Source organism: Onychostruthus taczanowskii, unplaced genomic scaffold (genome assembly GCF_017590055.1).
Source record: "Onychostruthus taczanowskii isolate IOZ18803 unplaced genomic scaffold, ASM1759005v1 scaffold134, whole genome shotgun sequence".
In the NCBI taxonomy this organism is placed as follows: Eukaryota; Metazoa; Chordata; class Aves; order Passeriformes; family Passeridae; genus Onychostruthus; species Onychostruthus taczanowskii.
The window spans coordinates 273,455-288,969 of record NW_024498507.1 but is presented as its reverse complement, the minus strand read 5'-3'; the positions used below and the strand labels follow the sequence as shown (position 1 = coordinate 288,969).

The 15,515-nt window shown below is 38.3% G+C and overlaps 1 protein-coding gene across 3 annotated transcripts in view; it reads left to right on the top strand.

Annotated features, from left to right (window-relative positions):
• The window catches only part of NTRK2 (neurotrophic receptor tyrosine kinase 2), a 191,977-nt gene extending 177,679 nt beyond the window's left edge, over positions 1 to 14,298 (top strand). For 2 of the 3 annotated variants that reach the window (XM_041397036.1, XM_041397033.1), the window contains 2 exons: positions 12,750 to 12,908; positions 13,726 to 13,911. In XM_041397036.1, the coding sequence (XP_041252970.1) occupies positions 12,750 to 12,908; positions 13,726 to 13,911 (345 nt within the window). Of the gene's footprint in view, positions 1 to 12,749; positions 12,909 to 13,725 lie in introns of all 3 variants that reach the window. The other variant, XM_041397035.1, reaches the window with a different exon arrangement.
• Positions 14,299 to 15,515: the final 1,217 nt, after the last annotated feature.

Below are 15,515 nucleotides of genomic sequence, written 5' to 3'. Positions count from 1 at the left end.
TTCAAACTGAAATATTTTGGGAGCCTCTGGCTGCTGTGTTTTTCTGAGAAACACCAGCATTTTTAATTTTAAAATTTTTTGTTGTGCTCAAAATTCAGAGAAAATATTCAGTACTTTTGCCTGATACAAATCAAAGGTATTTCAAAACATCAGTAATTCTCACACAGACAAGAACTTCTTTTTTCTGACCACCATAGTTTTGTTGAGTAGAATAACAAGAGTACCATAAGTAGCTAGGTAAAAGTTCATTTAAATCACTTTGAATGTGCTGTGAAAGAGATTTTTAACGGGAGATTTTCTCAGATGAAAAGTACAGGGTGAACTTTTCTGTTGCCTTGTTGACTTCTTATTCTTCTTGTCCCATATCCTCTGCTATTTATGATTCTTCTGAATCACAAGGTGTTAACATAATAGTCAAAACTTATTGTGATTCTTCTGTTAGTCCGTCCTTAGACTAAATACAACAATCTCTTCGTTTACAGAGCTTAATTCTACTCTCTTCTTCTCTGTATCAGCAAAACAAAACAAAAATATCTAGGGCTCGGCTGCACATAGGCTGCTTCTTGATGCCATTGCACAATAAAGATTTTCCATTTTTTCAGAATAGTAGAAGATTATTGAATTCTAGAACTAGCATCCCAAACTGTCATTTAAATTGTGGCATCTTTCTCTTTCTCTGCATAAACAGTCCCTAAAACTATATAATAATTACTATTAACAAGGATAATATAATGTTAATAAAAAATATTAATTTTTAAATACATTTGAATCTTCCAAATCATAAATGATAAGACTTTTTTATTACTATATAGTGTTAAAGTTAATTATTCTGCAGATGACGTTGTGGCAAATACACTGCAGTGATTGGTATGCATCTCAGTGTTAAAAATCAGCAGAAGATGAATAGTATTTCTTCCCATGCCCTTCATCTAAGAGCATCATGACCAACTTGCATGGTATAGCCTTAAATCCCACAGAGATATAATTTCACCCTTGGTGCTAAGACATGATAACAGAATGCAAGCCTTTCACACAAATAATAAAGATATTTACAGATGCCTGGCTTGCCAGTTGTGTGTTTCAACTTGGGTTCCTAAGGGAACTAGGACATAGACAGTAATGGAAAAACCTTTTTGGCCCAGTGTTGGACATTGCAGTAGAAATTCCGGGCTCAAATGCAGAATAACTAAAGGCATATACTATACTTCTCCTGCAAGACAAAATGCAAATGTCCTTACTGTTTTGGAGAAAACAAATATGTCTGTTCCTATGATGGCAGACATAACTTCAGGACCTGTAGAAATTTGTGGCTAGTGTGCATGCTGCGATTCTTTCCCCAAAGCTCTGCCTGAGTTTCACCTAGAGAGCCCACCTGCTCTTGGTGACAGGTGAAAAGCCCAGGGCTTTTTGCACAGCTGCTCACAACCTGTGAAATCCATCAGGAGCCAGTGGAAATGGCCTTGTCTCTGTTCACCCTCTGTGCTCTTCCCATTCCCACATCCTCTTTTCTGTTCTACTGATGCTCATCTTGATTCCATTCCCTATTTCCCAGAGCTAGGATGCCGTGTTGTTTCTTCATTCTGTAGCTGCTTCTTCATTAAAGTGCTCCTGCTGAGCATAAAGAGGCCCTCACTTGAGCAAGTACATAGTGGGGAGTAGCCTCTATCAGGTTCATTTAAAAGGGAACATTCTCCCTACTTTTGCTATAGTTAAGACAGTCATGGAGGCAATGATTTCCTTCTGCCATTATTGTGTTCTCCTTCACGGGAGGACATGGACTCTGGGAAGCTGTCTGACCTTACAGAGCAAGAAGTTGGATTGCATTTTGTCCAGGAATTGTAATGCTTAATTTCTGTCTGATTCAAATTGGCTCACGTATGATATTCATTGCTATCTCTTCAAAACAGGCAAGGAAAGTACATGTAACCTTATTTCTGCCTTTCAAATGTCTAACTTCCACCTGACTATTTCCACAGCTCAAGAATTCTCACAGAAAACTGAAAGCATCTCTTGCTTTCCGCCGGTGACATACTGACCATAACAGTGAGGTGCTTTACCAAATACACTGCAGTGCCCTATAATGTCATGTATAGATATATATATACAGTAACATATCAAAATTAAGTGGCATACATTTTGAGATAAAGTCTCCATGATCTTGCATTAATCCAGTTCTTTCACTACCTAGTGCAAGGTTCTCAGCATCAGAGCACCCAATCACTCATATAGCAATGAGTATGTAAATAAAATATATCAATATAATGAGTATGTAAAGTGTTCAAAAGAATTGAAAAGCAACTTAAAACAGATAAATGCACACTTCAGCTGCTTGGAGGACATTAATTTAAATTAATTTAATTACTTGTCCTAACTACTTTGTGTAAAGCTGCAGCCTATAAACTATTCCCTTTAAAAAAAAAAAATAAAATTGGATCTAACCTTTGAGCTCTCCATTTTACTGCAGATCCTACTTGTATTGGAGCAGGTGAACTAAGATTATGTTTCTATATTTATTTTGAATAACAGCAAGAGGATTCCGTGTGTAATAGGATTCTTATTTATCCAGAGAGGAAGATAAGCATATATGAGGATGGAACCACCTGCATGATTACAGTAAGGACTAGCTTCAATCAGAGGAAAAGGTGGAAGGAGTGGTCCTTTGGGGCACCACAAAATATGAGGGAAAAGCGAGGAAAATAGGTGTAGTTGTGTGTTTCTTTTCCACCCATCTCTTCTTTGTTCACACACTACTGATGTTTGGTGAAGGATGTGAGGAGTACTTTGCACAATCTGTAGTGTGGAGATCTATATGTCAGATCTTCAGAGAGTCCTTACCTGAAATGCAGCAGTGCTGGTGCAGAGTCCTAAGTCCTTTCAAAGTTTACTCGATCTTCCTTAGTTCCCCAGGATACCTGTTAATAAACAAGTTAGAGAGGCTTTCTATCAGAAAGCCAAACCTCCGCCCTCGTGACATGCCATTAGTGAATGGATACACCCAGGGAAGTTTCAGGGGCCATTTCTTACAAGACCAACACCTTCTGACAATGCTTACTTCTCGGGAGTTTATCCAGCTTTGTTTTACAAGCAGAAGGTAAGATGCTTTAGCCTCACAGGCAGAATTTATAGCTCAATGTTGGTGTTAAACAAATGCAGCCATGTGAATTCCAAGAACCATTGTATACACAATGCAGGATATTGTTTCCCAAATGGAAAATTACAGTGCTGACAGTAGAGACAAGCACTGAAAAAAAAAAATGGAAAAAAAAAAAAACAAAACAAAAAAAAAACGAAAAAAAACCAAAGCCAAACTTAATATAAAACCAAACCCCAAATTTATGGTTCCAAGCCCTCTGCTTGTGCAAATTTTCCCTTTACAGCAGTATAGGAATTTGTCCAAGAGCTATAAAATGGGTTCATCACTCCTTGGGCTACACTTTGGCTCTCGTATCCAAGAACAATATTTTAAGCATGGCTTGAGGAATAATTCAACACAAGAATTTGATGAGAACAATTCAGGATTTTGTAAGCTCCATAGGAGGTTTTTTGAGGTTTTTTTTTTTTTTCCTCTAGTAATAGCAGTTACTTGTATTTTTAATGATCATGTTGCATGTTGTTTGATGAATGCCTCATTTCATAGTAAATGCTGTTTCAACTCATAGAATGATGTTGTGGCACAAGTAAGGAGAGAAAAACTAGAGTTCATGGAGGGGAAACAACAGAGAATTTTTTCTGTTCTATTTTAGTGAAACTTTTATCTTGCATTTTCCAGTTCATATAAACAAATTATGGCGCAGAGAAAGTGTGAAGCAGAAAATATCATCAAGACTGCAGAAGAGAAGGAATATGAGTGCAAGGATCTTGTCATTGCTTTGTTTATTAGCATCTGGGGGAAGGGAGAAGAGGCTGTCTTAGAAAATTCAAAGAACTGGAACATCTGAGACATTTTAACTAGAAATTGTGGTGTACATTACAAAAAACAGTTTTGTGAATCACAAGGGAGAAGTAACACTACAAACCAAGCTCTGTTGCTCCCCTCTTATCCTGTGATGTAATTTGACATGACCGATAGAGCCAGATATGCTATGTTAACCTACAGTAAATTTGAAGAAAAATGTGGTTTTCAGTAAAATATGGGAAAAAGTTGCAATCTTTAGTAACTAAGAAATAGCTTTCAGACTTGACATTAACAGTAAGAGATTTCCCATTAAATGCAGACTGTCTTATGTGGTGTGATATTTGGCTTTCAGAGTCTGTGCTCAAGTGCCTGCAACTTGTTGATATTGACTGTGTCGTTCATCTAGCATCTCATCACATTACACCTCCAACCCCTACCTGAAAAAGCAAAAGAGATTTGAATTTTAGCTGTGACACAGATTTGTAGAAGCTAGTTTTCCAGTGCATATTTAAGATTATTTTTAAAACCTCCTTAGCCCGGGTAGCCCAAGCTACTTAGGATTAATATAAAAGTGGGATTTGATATATTGCAAACTGTTTTGAAAATCAGAAAGGCAGTAGCTGCAGTTCATTAATATTGCATTGCAAAATTGTTTTGCTGTTGACTTGGACAGATTAGATGATCATCCTGGAGCCTGTAAGGACTTTAACATGAGTCATTCCAGCTGCTTGTCTACTAAATATCTCTCTTCATCACTTGGTACCACCAGCAGACACTCAGATGTGGAAACAGTGGTAAGGTACAAGGGATATAGTGGCAAGTTTTTGTAAGTACTTCAATATCAAAGAACTTCTCATGAGCTCTTATTCTGAGCTGAAAGCCATGCCACTGGAGTGACCAGTAACTATATATGCTGTAACATAACTTGATATGGAAAATTAAGAGAATGCCGAGTGTTTTAGAAAGGAGGGGCTATCTGATTCAACAGATCTTCTCTGGCTTTTCCAATCTCCTTGCTTTTTCACTAAGATCCTGAATTCCCGTGTTCAGAAATTTAGATCTATACTGAATTCACTGAAATACACTGTTCAAAGTGTCATTCCTTCCAATTTTCCACAGCATATCTCCCTTTCTCTTAGCTTAGGCTATTGTTTGTTATTTAACACTAGAATACATTATCATTTTGAATCAAAATAAATTGTATTTTAAAGGATTAGACCTTTTTTTGTTCATACACACTTCATCTGTGACACCAAAAACCTGTTATCCATTCATTTTAAGTGCTGCAGATTTCTACTCAAGTTAACTTCCCTCCTGTCTTTCTGATAAGAGATGTTTCTTTTAATCAGAGATGTGAATCATGTCATCTTCTTTACAGTAATCAGCTGATCTTACACCCAGAGCACTTCATCTTCTTTTCTTAGAAGAGTAAATGGCCTGTAGTGCAATAACTACTACAGTTTATTAATTATCCTATTTGTCTGGCCCAAATTGATACTGTGTTGTGAAAAACACAACAATAGATACCATTTCTCTATCTGTTCAACTTAACATTTTAAGATCTTTGGATGATACTGAATTGCAAGATCCTCTAGATGATTGACCTATTTAATTTCATGTGGTATCTCCTCTTCATTCCATCTTTATGCCAGAATTATTTCTAGCCCTCCATAACCATTGCTGAGAGGTTTAGTAAGGACTGCATATTGCAATGTGTGGCCCATCGATACACAAACATAGGAATAACTTCTCCAAAAACCCTTCTAGTCCAGGATCCTGTCACTGTGAGAAACTAATAACTGTGGAATAGTATGGAAACATGCTAAGCACATACTAATATTTTCCTCAAGTACTCTCTTAGCCTCCAGCATTCTGCAGCTCCAGAGCTACTTGGCCAGAGACAGTACCTTCATATTTGATTGTCCTTGTCAGATTTTATCCTTCATCAGTTTGTTTAATCACTTTTTGATCCCAGATAAATCTTCCACATTGGCAATATCTCATGTCAGCAAGTTCCACAAGAAAAAGTACATTCAGTGACAGGGGGCCTCTTTTTGTTCATTATGATCCTGCCACTTACACATTTTTTGGTACCTTCTGGTTGTTTTGTTGTGTGAACATCAGAGTAACTGGTCTTTCTTCATCTTCTCCATACTGCTCATGGTTTTATAGAGGCTAATGAGAAAAGTTTTATCTCCGTGACACAAAATTGCCACACAATAATGAAATGATGTTGAGCAGTTGAAGAGAGAATTTACAGTGCAATAAATGTAGACCATGTTTCACTTTTCTGACAAAACCACTGATGGAATTAATAAATAAGGGTTAAAAGTGAAAATGAAAGGACACACCTTTAGCTATTGTCTGTTAATATGCCTTACTTAATAAATCAGTAACCTCTTGCATTGGAGTGGTATGGCTTATTATGACTATGAAAATAATATATTGCTTTTCTGCAAATAGATATGCAGGACTGATATTTCAAGAGAAGACATTGACTTCATCTGCAAGACCAGAGCATGAAAGAAATGAAAATAACAATTATTGATTTTTTTTTCCTGTGCTAAGAGAAACATTTGCGAGCTTTTATGAGGGGGAAAGAGCAGATGTTCAGCAAGAGAGGAGAGGTTTTCAGTTTTAGCAATAAGACATGATAATTTTTGCAGGGAACATTTCTTTGCAGTTATATCATCCTGAGATGGGGAAACAAGTCAGAACACCAAAATATAAATAGTGAAAAATACCCTAAAATGGCATTATCTTGTATTACATTATACGGGATGTATTTTTAGGAGGGGGTGAACAAGTGATTCAAAGGATTCAGCTTCTTTCTAGTTTGACACACTAAGGTGTGGTTGTGTTAAAGAGATTGAATATATACTTGTCATGTGACTTTTAATTTGGACATTTGCTGAACTATGTTGCTGCACTCAAGTCTACCACCCTGAATTTCAAAAGGCCTGAAAACAGCAGGACTCCGGAAAGATGCACCAGACAAGCCAGACAGGACATTGGGACAGGATCAGTGCTGAACCCCTGACAGTCATTCAGCTTCATTGGGCTAACAAAGTAAAGAGATTACTTTTATTCTCTTGGCAGAAAAAGCATCACTAGTCTTTACAGAACATACAAAGTGCTATGACACATTACTGAAATGTCACTTTGCAGGAATCGTGGGAACATGGGAATGTGAAATGTTAATGAGGAAGTCTGTTTTCCAAGGCTATGCAATTGGTTATTGTGCTTTTTAGTGCATGAATTCAGAGTAATCTACTACTTAAACCCAGAAACTAGGGGGTAAAAATACAATCAGAAAAGCATTATGTAACAGAATGCCTGCAAAAGCTGGTAATTCCATTTGATGTCCTTTCCAGGAGTGCTGGAACCTCCCCAAACACAGTCACTGGCATTTAGGAGGAAGACTGTTCTGACTGTCCTGTCCCTTGTTAGCCACTGCAGCACCCTGCAGCTGGGTTGTGGAGCCCCAAAGCTATGCATGACCCCCAGCACCACAGCCCCTGGTGAACATACAGTAAGACTGGGCTGCAGCTCGCATGCATTGCAAAGGAGCAGCCAATCCTCCTCATGGTACTCAGGTGACTAAGGCATAAACTTGGTGTGAATTGATTGAGTGGGCATCTTAGCAAAAGTACTGGTTGATTTGCCTGAGGGTCAGAAGTTTCTGCAAAAGAGATTTTGATGGCTTAAGGGCAGCTGCATGAGGCTCAATAAGGCAAAGTGCTGGGTTCTGCACTTGGGTCACAACCACCCCATGCAGTGCTCCGGGCTGGGGGAGGAGTGGCTGGAGAGCTGTTCAGCAGAAAGAGACTTAGAGGTACTGGTCAACACCCAGCTGAACATGAGCCAGCACATGCCAAGGTAGCCAAGAAGGACAAAGACATGCGGGCCTGTATCAGACATAGTGTGTCCACCAGGACGAGGACAGTGACTGTCCCACTGTATTCCACACTGGTAAAGCCACACCCCAAACCCTGCCTCCAGTTCTGGGCCCCTTGCTCTGAGCTACTGAAGTGTGTCCAGACTGGGGCAACAGAGCTGGTGAAGGGTCTGGAGCACAGGTCTTACAAGGAACAGCTGAAGGAGCTGGGGGTTTTTAGTCTAGAGAGAAGGAAGGTGAAGGGAGAATTTATTACTCTCTATAACTGCCTGAAAGGAAGCTGTAGTGAGGTGACACTTTTTCTTTTCTACCATGGCTCAAGTGAAAGGATGAGAGGAAATGGCCTTAAATTACAGCAGGAAAGGTTCAGATTAGAAAATAATTTTTCTCTGAGAGTGGTTAGGCATTAGAATATGTTGCCCAGAAAAGTAGTGGAGTCACAGTCTCTGGAACTGTTCAAGGGGCATCTGGATGTGTACTTGGGGACATGGTTTAGGGGTGATTATGGTGATGCTAGATGGTGTAGAACTAGATGATTAATTAGATGATGAAATAGATGATCTTTCTGTTCTGATCTATTGGTGAGTCTGTGTGATGATTCCATGTGATTATTTCTTGTGGCTTGTGTCTTATCTGTGCAGCCCCCACATACCCCTTGTGCCTTCCATATCTCTGTAGGTTGGCTTCCCTCAGCTCCACCCACTGTCTTCTGTTTCCAGTAGGAGTACAAGGTTTCATTTGGTTTTCTCTGTAAGAGAGTGATCCATTTTCTCACAATCATCAGACAACAAAACCTTGGATTTCTATGGCAGCTGGGCCATGAAGTTGGAATAGTGAACATGTCAGGGTATAGACAGATATATTTTTAATTGGAACAACTTAAACTATAAAATTTGAGGCCCTGCTTCAAGACTAAGACATGGTCCTTCTATAGCAGCCCTAGAAGATTAATGTTTGCAAATAGATTAAGACAATGCTTAAGGCCAGCTTCTCTGTCACCTTTCAAAGTGCTAAATTCATTGAAAAGATGAATTTAGCTTTTGCTTAAAGCGGTGACAAGTGCTAATGAAATTGTATTGTTGCAAGTGCAACATTTCATACATTGTGGTAGTTTTTCCTTAGAAGAGCTTCTTTGGCGACCACGACAGCTCACTGGTTGGGCATAACAGTCTCCTCCCTGTGACTTGTTTGCATATTGCAGAAGCTAATTCACCAGGTTTTCTAGCCCAGTGTTGCTAGTAAAAGCCAGCTAGAATATAATGAAAGGCCATATCTGGGCTAGGGTGTACTTTCATAACTGGCATTTGGAAATAAGTTCTTAAGTCCATATTTCTGTAGAAGTACAATTCTAAATAAAACAGAATTGTGATATTGTGTGGTATTATGGTAATAATGCAGCTGCTTTCAGGCAAGTATCAAGAAAATCTACTCTAATTTGTATACATAGAATGGTCATACAGCTACATTATTTATTTTAAAGTGATAGCCTATTAAGTTAAAACTAATGCTTTTAATCCTGTCATAACTTTAGCTGAATATAAAGGCTTTATTTACACATAACTGTAGCCTATTCAGAACAAAACCATTTAAAATGCATGTGTATCAAGCAGCAGTGAAATTACAGTGTGTGTGGCACGGACTTTACACTGCAGAATACTGGTGATACCTGCGAGCTTTGTAATAACCTGCATTTCTTATTAAAGAATATGCTGAAGGCATTTCTTTGAAGCACTCAGAACCTTTAAACTGTGATCAGTGAAGTAATGTTTTCATTCACTGCTGCTTCTTGGAAAAAAAAACTCCTGGCCTTGTTGAGAGTATGGCAACAGCAAAAAGGCACCCCACCTCTCTTCATTGCTGTTATGGCAGAACCCTGCGTGCTTGGACTCTTAAGATAAAAATCAAAAGAAGCTCTCAACAGATGCAATTTGTTTCAGGCACCCTGCAAACAGTTGTGTCAAGTCCTAGAATTCAGTTCAAAAAGCTCTGAAGTATGTGCTTCATTTTAGGCATACAACTTGCAGAGCCCTTCATGCTTTTTTGAGCTGAATGAGTGTTGACTCAGTAACCACTGACTTTTAACAGAAAAGGAAACATGTATTTTGAAGAAGTTCCTTTGGCCCATACTTGTGGTTTTGATGGAACTGAACTGAAGTGGAAGGTGCTCTAAGACCATGGGTAGATGCCACAAATGATCAGTGTTGCACAGGTTATCTTGTATTCATTGCAGTGCCATCTGTCAAGGAGACCACCCTGTATAATACTTTTGTTGATACCTTGAAAGGCAATAAATTCTATCTTCATAAAGATGTTGAGGTGTTTGAAGTAATATGAATGACAGAGATGGAGAAACCTCAGGACTTCTCAGTACTGGTCAAGTCCTCTGTCCAGTGAACTCTTGTGCCTTCAGGGATAGAAATGGACACAGCTCCAGGCAAGATGATCTGGGAAGAGCACCAATGAGTCCTGTGCCTTGTGCTTACCTGTAAACTGAATTCTTGGTGTCAATACTAACAAGTCAGTCTTGCTACAACTGCAAAGAGAGACAGTTCGGTGTGTGATGTTGCACATCAGAGGTGATGTTACTCTAGAGGAGATTGTCCTTAATTTTCCCGAGTGGCATTGGAAACTCAGCACAGAATCCTACCAGAAATAGACTGGATAGGTAGTGAAAAAAAATAAGAAGATTTGAAGAGTGGTTGAATGCTTTTTCAAAATCTCTTGATTTAAGATGCGACAAAAAAAAAAAAAAAAAAAAAAAAAAAAAAAAGCAAAAAACGCAAAACTTAAGGTTACATATTTTATTGTCTATGGCTTTCATTAATTTTTAAAGAAATGAGTTAAAGAAATTGCTGAATAAAACCAGTAGCAGAGGTTATATGATGAGCAGATGTAAGAGCCATTTTAATATTTGATGAGACAAAAACGTTCTCATCACTAACCATCTTTTCATGGCACTTGCCTTTTGAATGGTTTATGTGGCTGCATGTTTCTAAGGGACTAACTTTTTTGTCTTTCTAATTAAATATCTCCCAAGACTGGCTTAAAAGTGGTGGTGGTTTGGAAGTGTTTGGTTGTCATGTCAGTTTAGGTTATGATAAGGTGGGAAAATGAGTGCTTGGTTGCATCTCAGCATGTTGGTGTGTTCAAACCCTCCACATCATTGAGGGCCCTCTCAATCAAAGTTGACGAAATATACCAAAGCACAGAGACTTACAATCAGTCTGTCTGCCAGAGAGATAAACTGTTAACATAGAGACAAATGGCCCAAATTGGAAAAAGCACTTAAAAATGTGTATGCATTCTCTATCAATGCAGTGCACAGGAACTGAGTCCCCTTTTAAATGGCTTGGACACCTGTGCAGAGTGACCTGCATGGAGTCAGAAGCACATCCACAGTGTAACCAGGAACTCAAATAGGGAGCCATGCCTGTCATTCAATAACCTGCAAAGTAATATTCCTGCACCACTCACATATATCTCATGGGGAGAGAGTAGAAAAAGGGCCTCATAATAAACTAAGTCTATGAACATTTTAGCATGACTTTCTGTTTCTATGAAATCAGTAGTGAACGTGGATTTCACTACTGATGAACATCTAGTAATGCAAAGAACAGGACTGAGCTCCTACAGCCATTGCTGTGTTTGGTGTGCTGCACTAATTGTTGGCAATTCAGTATTAGTGCAGCATTACCATAACCCTAATGGATATCCTGTGTGATTTAGAAATGTTAACCCTGACTGTTGGGTTTTTCTTCCATTTGCTGTTTGAACATGAGAAGAAGAAGGCCATTATTTATAACAAATGTTACATCTCAAAGGAGAAATTATATTTTGAATTTACAGAATCCTTAAAGTGTAAATGTGGTTTCATAACTAAATATATTTTCAGAAAGGAAAATGAGTTAATCAAGAGTAAGATGTCCTTGAAAAAGCCTTTTTTTTTTTTTTTTTTTTTAATCTTCCTTGGAAATATTCTCAGCTGTCATGGTACAAAAGTAACTAGCATATCTGTACATCCATATCACAGTATCTCAGCAGTTACACTGTTTAAAAATTACTTAAATAGATTTCTTTATTGATGTGGTCCAACCAGAATAAGACATGCCAGGAACAATAAATTGTTTTGAACATGGAAATAAAAATACTTAAAAAAAAAATAAATTAAGGTTAGGAAACCTACATCTAAGGAAGTTTAATTTTCTGAGGAAAGTCAAAAATGTTCTGCAAGGTCTCAGAAAGGCATTAATTCAGTGGAGGTCTCATTCAACAGAAGTTGATTTGAGGTAGGAATCTGTATCTTACAAGTCATTTATTATCAAGGGAATATATCCAAAGGACTGGTGGGGTTTTTTGTTTTTTTTCTTTTTAATGGACAGGGTAGTTAACATGGAACAAAATAATTTGATGTATTAACTGTGACACTTAACAACAGAAAATAGCATTGCTTTAATTCAGTCAAAATTAGGATATTCAACCAAACAGATCCAATCTTACCATTTCATACAGTCAGACCATGGTGTCTTCACGTATTTCAGTTGATGTTGCAGAGTTTCAAAGAGAATCATCTTTCCAGATTTCATTTAATGAATCTTTTTTAGTTTCTTGAATGTTAAAATAGAGAGTAAAACTGACCTAACTCAAAGTCGGTTGGTAATGTAATATAGACTTTCCTGTTCCTTAGGTAGGGTGTGCCAAGTAAATGTTCAAGATTAGTTCGGACTTCAGAAACAACATCTTTTGAGATTTTTGCTGAGGAACATATTGTGTGGTACTGATTGTTGCTGGGGGAGAGGAGTTGGAACCATGAATCTGCTGTTCTTCAAAGCTCATCAAAGTGAATGTTACCAGATGGGAAAAAAAAATAAACTGTGGACTCTCCATGTTTAATGTCATCAGACTGCCTTGTGAGAGTCTGAAGAAACTATTTCTAACTCTTTTATTTGTTTTTCTCAGGTTGGGGGTCACACCATGCTGCCCATTCGTTGGATGCCTCCAGAGAGTATAATGTACAGGAAGTTCACCACAGAAAGCGATGTCTGGAGCCTGGGGGTTGTATTATGGGAAATCTTTACTTATGGCAAACAGCCATGGTATCAGCTCTCAAACAATGAGGTGTGTGTAATATATTCTCAAAATGAACAGGAAAAGCTGTTATGCTAATTATTGGTATGGCTTCTCTAGAAAAAGGACAGCAACAAATTTATTTCTTAAAGGCCGACACATATATATGGCAATTTTTGTGTTGTCATTAACCATATGCTTGAATTTCTTCTTTTTCACCCTTTTCTCCCCTGAATGCAAGGAAGGTGTTGAAGCAGAACTAGAACAGTTGCAATTTAATTTTTTCCTTTGCATAGCATAAAGTCTGCTCTGGGTACACCATGAGACAATGAAAAGGATCTTAGCTATCTCCTGAACAGATGCATCATACATGGTGCAGTTTCATAGTGGTTGTCCATAACCAGACAGATTAGATTGAAGTAATCAAGATATCTCTTGATTTCTAGGCAGTCACAAGTATCCCCCTTCCAGAGATTAGCCACCATGATACTCATAAGTTTGCAGAGGGTAGAGAGAAGCAGAGGCATTGTTGCTCTTTGAGCAGGTTGAAAATTTATCTTCCCTCTGAGGTGGTAGTTGGGTAGAGAGAAGCTATGGGATTGATTCCCAGCTTCAATTTCCTTATGGAGTGGTCAGTGTGGGTAAACTTAACATGAGTGAAGTTATTGCTCTTTGACCACTTACATTACAGTGAATTTTCCAGATCGTATACTGTTGCTCATTCATTTGCCGAGAAAAACAGTCCTTTCCAGAAATGGCTTCATGGCAGCCACCAGTGAGGCTGCTGTGGTTAAAATTAACTTTTACATGGGTGAAATCTACGTAGCTGGCACAGCTGTGCTGATCCTTTGCTTATGATTTCTCATAGGTGATTGAGTGCATCACTCAGGGCCGAGTCCTGCAGCGACCTCGCACATGCCCAAAGGAAGTGTATGACTTGATGCTGGGCTGTTGGCAACGGGAGCCTCACATGAGGCTCAACATCAAAGAAATCCACTCCCTCCTTCAGAACTTGGCCAAGGCATCTCCAGTCTACTTGGATATTTTAGGCTAAAGTCTCCTAGCATTTCTTCTGGGCTGCGGGAATGAATGTGTTCAACTGCCGCTGAACTACATTAAAATGTGTTCTTAACTTTGACAGTATTAATGACAAAGTTGCGGAGAAGCTTTCAAAGGGCAAGCAATGTGTGCTTCTCCATCTGTAGACACAGTATTGACTTTTTAGACATTACCAAGACGTATCTTCTCTCTTTCTCTCAGTTTCTGTCTTTTTTTCCCCTTCTCTCCTGTCTTTCTAATCAATTTGGCTTCTGCATTATTGTAACTCTGCATAGACAAAGGCCTTAAAAACCCAATCTGTTATATCAGCAGACTCTTCAGTTTGCCCATCACAACTAACAATGCCTTGTTGTATTCATGCCTTTGATGTGGATGAAAAAAAGGGAAAAATATATTTGACTAAAACTTTGTGATTTCTGCTGTATAACTACTGGGAGTTTCTATGGATTCACCTCATTTTTTTTTTTGCTTCAGCCTGTGGGTGGAAAAAGAAGACTGGTGTTCTCTATACGAAGAATGTTCTTTGCAGGGATAAAGCCAGATAGAAAGAAGACACTCGTGCGTGCTACACTGTCTGGAGGACCTTGGAAAATCAGGTGGCATCCAACCCTACAAGAAAACACTGAAGTGATTTGATGGAAGACAAGAAGGGGTCTAGCCATTTCCCTGAAGAGTCTTTCTGAGAACTAAAGGGATTGTTTAAGGAGGTGCTTTGCCAGCACCATTCATTGCCAGAACCAAGTAAAACAAAATAAGATGCTGCCTGCACTGCACACAATTGTGTTACAACATGATAAACTAAACACGTGCCCTTTTTTGTCTTCTGGTAGGATATTGGCATGCCACTGGTGTAAAAATGTTCTCCAGCTAGTCTTTTCTAGTAAAGGCTGAAGCTAGATTTAGTTACATACAATATTAATTTCAAGATTACATGTAGAAACTAAGGATTTTGATAGAACAAACTATAAATGCTGAGGCAGGTGTATCTTATGCTGTGCTTGTCCAGCAGCATATTCCTTCCTTCCTCAATCCTTTCTTTTTTCTTTTTTAACCGTGCAAGCAAAACTGTGCATGGTCTTTGTCGATTAATGCCCTTTGTGAAGAAACAATCACTCATCTCGTAGTACACCCTAGTAGACATAGTAAACTCATAATGATATAACTTATATTTCATTAGAAGGGGCTAATGGAGGACATTAGCCATGTTTAAATGCCTTTACAATGTTATAGATATTATAGGCTGATATAACATGAATAATCTAAAGCACGGAGATCACTGGTTATGTTTGAGACATAGCAGGGGATAAAGATCTCTAGAAAAAACAAATTACTCTGTGGTTATGGCTTGCTATTCAGAGTGCAAAGATTCTGACCTCAGCGTCATTTTTGTATTGGTACTATTGCTGTCATAACCAACATATACACTTTATTAAATAATTTATTTTTGGTTGGATTGGCATTGTATATGTATAACATTTGCATGGCCACTGTGTTGATGACCGCTGCATGGGCATACATGTTGTTTTTCAAACTAGAAGTTGACAATTTGAAATTTAGAGCTAGGATTATTTTTAATATGAATTCTTACAGATGAAAACC